The sequence below is a fragment of the Haliaeetus leucocephalus genome, unplaced genomic scaffold (genome assembly GCF_000737465.1).
Source record: "Haliaeetus leucocephalus isolate CR32 unplaced genomic scaffold, Haliaeetus_leucocephalus-4.0 Scaffold417, whole genome shotgun sequence".
NCBI lineage: Eukaryota > Metazoa > Chordata > Aves > Accipitriformes > Accipitridae > Haliaeetus > Haliaeetus leucocephalus.
In genome coordinates this window covers 2,240,425-2,246,768 of record NW_010972853.1, presented here as the reverse complement: position 1 = coordinate 2,246,768, position 6,344 = coordinate 2,240,425, and the positions used below count along the sequence as shown (strand labels likewise).

At 39.3% G+C, this 6,344-nt stretch overlaps 1 protein-coding gene across 1 annotated transcript in view; it reads left to right on the top strand.

The window, feature by feature from the left end:
- VTI1B (vesicle transport through interaction with t-SNAREs 1B) overlaps nt 1-6,344 on the top strand; it is an 11,319-nt gene that overhangs the window by 732 nt on the left and 4,243 nt on the right. The window contains exons 3-4 of the mRNA XM_010574276.1: nt 4,132-4,190; nt 5,407-5,598. Of these exons, the coding sequence (XP_010572578.1) occupies nt 4,132-4,190; nt 5,407-5,598 (251 nt within the window). The remainder of the gene's footprint in view (nt 1-4,131; nt 4,191-5,406; nt 5,599-6,344) is intronic.

Here is a 6,344-nt window from a genome sequence, read left to right as displayed (position 1 = left end):
CCCCCCTGCCCGGGGGCAGCTGTCCCACCGGCTGGGCCTTCCCCGCGGGTGGCTGGGGTCGGGCGTTTGCAGGGGTGTTTGGGATGTTTCTTCATAGATAAACCCGTTTTGACAGGCGGGAGGGCAAAATCCGCCGAAGAAAGCCGGGGGGTGGGGGGTGGGAAGGAGTTCTCCAGGGCAGTTGCGGGAATTTCATACATCCCTTTCGGTAGGCGCCTCCTTGGAGGGGGCGGGTGGCTTTGCTAGGTCTGGCTTCACTATGTGGGGGTTTTTTTTCAGTTGCTGCTGTGTTCTGGTAGCTTTGCTCTTGAGTGTTAGGCCTGGTCATGCAAAGCCCCGAGTAGGTAAGTAGGGAGGCAGGTGTGTCGCTTTGCTCCTCTGGAGCAGCTCCTCTCGTCTGGCAAATTTAAACTCCGTAGCCAAGCACTGCTGTGCTGGGCTCTCTGCTTCAGTCTCATTTCTGAGGAGGAGTTGTTATTTGGATGTTATTTCATGCCGTTTCTAGGTGAATTGCCTAAACTGCGGTGCTTTGGGGTTTCCTTTTTTTGCCTTTTTTTGGGGGATTGTTGGACTTTTGTTTAAAATCTCATCAACAGAATTAAAAGCAGTTTTTATTATCACAACCATCTGTAGACTTACTGGAGAAGATTTGCATTCTAAATAACTGTCTTAAAAGCCTAGTTTGTGCACTACCTACCCACCGACTGGAAAAAAAACCTATCAAGCTACACAAAGTTTCATTAGGAGCAAAACCTGATCTTATGGTATTCTTTATATCACGCGAGTGGGTAAAACACTCTGATGGAACACTTCTCTGTAGGACTTGGCATTGTGCTTCTTCTAATTCAGTTCTTAGTACTTGGCAGTATTCTGAGAACCGGAAAGGGAAGTGATCTGACAAGGATTATTTTACCCAGGTCACCAAATCGCTTTGATTAAATACTTCCTTCATATGAGAAATGTGATACAGAGTTATCACGAGCTGCTGTAGCTCAGCTTGGTTTTTGTACCACGAGAATGAGTAGGACCTATCAGCCACATTCTGCAATATTCTTGTCATTCTCCCAGAATTGATCAATTTTATGTGTTTAGGTGTAAAATCATAAAAATGGTTTGTTCAGAATATACCAGTCTGTGCTAGATAACACAGGCTGTGGAGAGCCTAACATTTCGTTTCTTACCTGGCTTTCTGTTTAATAATGAGTTAAATTCAGGGTCACAGTCCTCGTCATCAGCGTTTCCAGAAAGTTCGGTACAAGAAAGATGTTCAAACCCGCAAATGACAACTTTCAGAGCTGACTTAATTTCACTAGCAGTCAACAAGAATAAAAAAAACTTAAAAGAAGAAATACCCTTTCTTGTAGGAAATCCTTATTTCCTTGTATAAAGGAGAGTGGTCGGTTTCTTGGTGAAGTAAAGCTTTGTCAGGTCTCCATGGAACTGGGGCAGTCTTGAGCAATGAATTCTGAGCAATAGGCTTAAATGGAGTATTTACAGGCAGGAATTTTTGCAATGCTTGTAGATTTTTTTTTTTTTCCCAACCGATTGCAAGTAATTACGAACTGATTTTTCAGACATGCTATGAAATTGTAATGTGACTGTTCTAGTCTTTAAATTTGCTGCTGCAAAAATCGTAATATTTTCAGAAAGTATTTCAAAGAGAGTTTAAGATAAGTCAGGAATTTGTCTATTTGGTAAAGGCATTCCACTCTCCTAATGTGCTTTGTTTGCTTCTTGTACTTATGGGGAGGGGGGTGTACCTTTATTTTTTGAATTATCTGATCCTGAAAGGATACCTTGCATACTCTTTTAAGATGATTGGCACACTCCCAAACTCAAGGGGAAACAGAATCTGTAGTCCTTAGGACATCCTTGAGGGGCAGAGGTTTGGAAATGCTGTTTCACTCCATATAAACAAGATGACAAATTCCTAGCTCTAGAAACAATTTTTTTTCCTTCCAAGTTTGTAAGAAGGCATTTTAAACAGCCTGGATCAGTTTCAAATGTAGATACTTTCATCTGAATTAATTCAGTTAGCTGTACTTTTCAACTGAATCTTATTTCTAACTGATTGGAAATAAATGAGTTAAAGTGGGTAATGTTACTGTGGCTTAAGTACTTTTACTGCGTTAAAAAAGTTCCCTCTTTGAGTCACGGTTTAGTCCGGAGTGATACGAGTTAAACTGCTCAGTATTATTCTGGCATTTCTGTTAGGCCAGATCCAGTATAACACTGTCAAGCCACATTGCCTGATTTCTTGCTGCATATAGACAAAGTCGCGAGCCATTGCTACTTGAGTTTGGGAAACCAGCACTTCTTTGGCTGCTCCTTTCTAAGTGCAGTGTCTTCTTAATCCGCTTGGGGGACACAAAGAAGGTAAAATACTGCTTTTTCAGGACTGCACCGGGTTTCAAGTAGTTTGAGACAGCAGTTGTTTTAAGAGAGCACTGCTTACACCAGATCAGTGAAGTGACCTGCATGAAACAAAATATTGACTTCTGCAGGCTGTTTTCTTGCAGTTCATGTCCGTGATTTCACTTGCAACCCAGCTACACAGGTAGTTGCATCAGCACAAATGTACATGGTGGTAAATCATGGAGGTGGTTGAGGAGAGCATGTTTAGGAACCTCGCAAGTCAGCATTTCCTCCTGAATAAACTGGGATATGAAACTGCATTTCCTGATACCAGCTAATGTGTAATATATTAACAGTCATAATGTAGCTTAGTCTGTGATAATTCTGTGTGCTACTTGAAAGCGTAACTTTTTGTTAGGTGATGGTTTTTAATTCTGACTCAAGTTCTCAACAGTTCAAATTCTGGGGCTTAATATGAATTTGAACCAAAAAGGAAAGCCTACAGCTTAGGCATGTCGTGTATATGAGAGGAGCTATATAAAAATGTTTTGATTGCTTCAAATTTTTTTCCTATTGTCTGTTGAGAGCTCAGTGGTTTAAGAACCGCTTCTCTTGCGGAGGACTATATTTACAAAGAGGTATTATCAAGTTGGTTTTTTACTGCAATGATGTTTTCGTAATGTTGTCTTTAGTTTTGTCTTTAAGTTTAATCAAATTAGAGAAGTTTTGCCAAGATGACTGTCTGCATTTTTTGCTAGCCAAAATTTTATTTAAGACTGAATTACTCTCTCCCAAGAGACATGAATTAGACTAGTGCATATTTATCAGACTTCTGATAGAATTCGGTTTCATTCTCAGTACTCTACAACAGAGTCCTCTGGTGGTCGTTTTCAGTGCTTTTGCAAAAGCTTATAAAGCATACATTTTTATTTCATCGAGATAAGGGGAGTTTCAGAATTATGCTTTCATTGATCTTGGATATTAGAGAGGTATGATTTTTTTAACAGATGCAAAATACATGTCTTAGTTTTGTTTAAAAATAGAATAACAGAGGTGAAACCCATTCTTAGGCCTCCAAAGCCCTAGATACAAGGATCTTAGCGAATGACTGTCTCAAACAAATAAAATATATAGTTTTGTTGGCTGATTCAGACAACTGATGTCATTCCAGAAGAGGGAAGCATTTGGGCATTAATCCGTGAACTTGAGGTGATATCTTGATGGCATCTTTAAACTTCAAGTACTCTAGAATGCTTATTCTGTTTACGTAGTTACTTTATGACCACAAGAATGCAGAGTGCTCTATCTGCCAGGAACTTCAGGGCTCACTTGGAAATGTAGATTGACTTGATGTTCTGTTCAAATCCAAATTATCCTTTCAACCTTCAGTAATCTTGCCAAATGCATGCAAAAAAGAAGAAATATTTGTGAACTGTTACCAACGTGTCCTCTTTGTTATTCTTTCATGTTAAATGTTTTTCAACATGCAATTCCGTCAGCGGAGATAGGAGGATAATAGGTCAGAAAAATATTTCAGGTTTTGTCTACCAGAGGTAGTAGCCAGCATTTGGAAGGGTGGTTTCTGCTCTCTCCCCCTGCCTCACACCCTTCTGAAAAGTTGTTGTAAGAACAGGCTGTTCCTGTTTGAGGTAAATTTTGACCTGGTGTCTCTGTAATTGGCCATCTATGGCAGCTTCCTTGTCTATAATGGATTGAGTTGGAGTTCTGTTGTTATTTCTCTATAGTTTATCTGACATACTACTTTTTCTTTCACAGAGGAGAAGAAAAAACTGATTCGAGAATTTGATGAGAAACAGCGTGAAGCAAATGAAACGGTAAACAAAAAGAAGTCTAGGCTTCTGGCCTTTCTGACTGGTTGAAATATCGATGCCTTAAAAAGGACAGTACTTCCAAATTTTACTTTCTTTATGGATTCTATTCTGGTAGGCAGATGTTGTATTTTTTTAATGTTTGATTAATTGATCTGATAGATGTGCCTGTGTTTGTCAAGACTGTTGTGTATATATCTATATACGTATACAGATATAGACAAATATTCTTACATGCGTTTATTTTTTTGAGTGCTCGGTTTGGATATCGCCTTCCCTTTGTTGAATGAAGGAGAGTGACAGCGGTGCAATTAAAATTGCTAGAGGTTGTAGGGTGGGCATGTAGAGACCCCCCCCCCACACACACACTGTCTTTTTCTCATGCTGGTCTTAACCCATCTGACCTTTCTATAATAGTCTGATGGTTAAATATCAGGGACCTTGAATATTTGAAACCTCTATTTGTATAGGCTTCCTGGACAGCAGGTGACATGGAACAGCACAAAAATCCCCATGTGACTTGTGTTTTTAAGGAAGACATTATGGATTAAGCTTTCTTTTCATATTAATGTGCTATTTGTTAGGATGTTTTTGAGTCATAGCTGAACGTGATGTTTCATTCCTCTAACTTACTGGGTTTTATTGATGTATATCTGTGTAGGTGATGTATGAGATGTAGAGCTCATTATTGGCAGACAGCTTTAAGCACTGTGAATTTGTAACAACTGTCACTAAAAGTTGATGTGAAAATTCATGCATTCAAAATCTCAGGGTTTACAAATCCTAACTCCAGTTGCCAGGCCTGGATGTTCAGAGTGTGAATTTAGCGGCATGCCTACCTGTGCAATAGATCTCTGTTGCATAGATATGATTAGAGGCTGATACCCATCCTATAAATGCTTAAACTATAGGAAAGTAAGAACTGCAGATTTTGAAGTTAGAGTGATCTTTCAGGAAAAAAGAAGCATTTAAGCTTGGCAATTAATTTTTTTTTTTTCCTTGAGGCATTGTGTGTCTGAAAATCTGTGGGGGCTGAACAGCATTAGGCAGAATGGTGTACTCGATACTAGGTGAGGGGTGTAGGGTTTGGGATTAATCCCCCTTGCCCAATCACATAAAAACATATGAATCCCTTCATCTGGTGGTGATTTTTGAAGTTTTGAGTAGAGCTGCTGATAGATTTGGTGCTTTAAAAAAATAAACACATTTTCTTTTATTGAAGCTGCGGGAAATGGAGGAAGAACTGAAGTATGCTCCTCTGCCTTTCCGCAACCAAATGATGAGCAAAATCCGGGCATATAGAAGAGATCTATCCATGTTCCAGAGAGAGATGAGAAGCACAGATTTGGGATTGGGCCCTGGAAGTCAAGGCAATATGAAATACGGAATCTTCTCCACAGAAAATGAACAGAGTGTGAGAATTGGATATAAATTTTATTTAACATTGCTGTGATCGTTTAAAAATAATATTCCAGAAGTATTGTTTATAGTGTTTCTACTTTAATGCACTTAGCTTCTGTGCTTGTATAACTCCCTGCATATCTCTCTGTATGTAACATGAATATCTCAGGGAGGAGAAAGAACACCTGGAACTCAAAGGAGAGCTTTTCTGTCCTAAAACAAAGATATGAGTGTAATCAAAACGGAACTCCTTGAATGCCATGCGGTTAGTAACTTATACAACATTCTGTACTGAAATGCTTTATTTAATAATTCCCCTACAGCAGTGAAAACACAAAAGTAATGCTACTGACTGAGGAGAAAGGCTAACTGATCTAGTTTTAGCCTCCAAAACTAGCAAAGTGTGTGAATCATGCACTGTATAGGTTCTTTGGTAGAATCCTCTTTTAAGCAATCTCAGTGTAAATTTCAAGAAAACATAAGTCGTCATCCTCTAGCACTTTGTTCACTGTGGATGTGCTGCTACAGTGCGAGAAATACACCGATTTCTTTGTTTACTGGATATGCTTAGATATATCTGAGTTAGTGAGACTGAATCTGCTTATTACCTTCAAAGTGCTGTCGTCTGGACAGAAAGGTCATGGGGGTGGGCTTTTTGTTTGTCTGCCTTAGATAAGGAAGGTTTGAGGGAGGCTTATTCCTTAGTATCTCATTCTGCAGTAGCTTGGTAAATTTTTGCATTTGATTCCTCTTGATTGG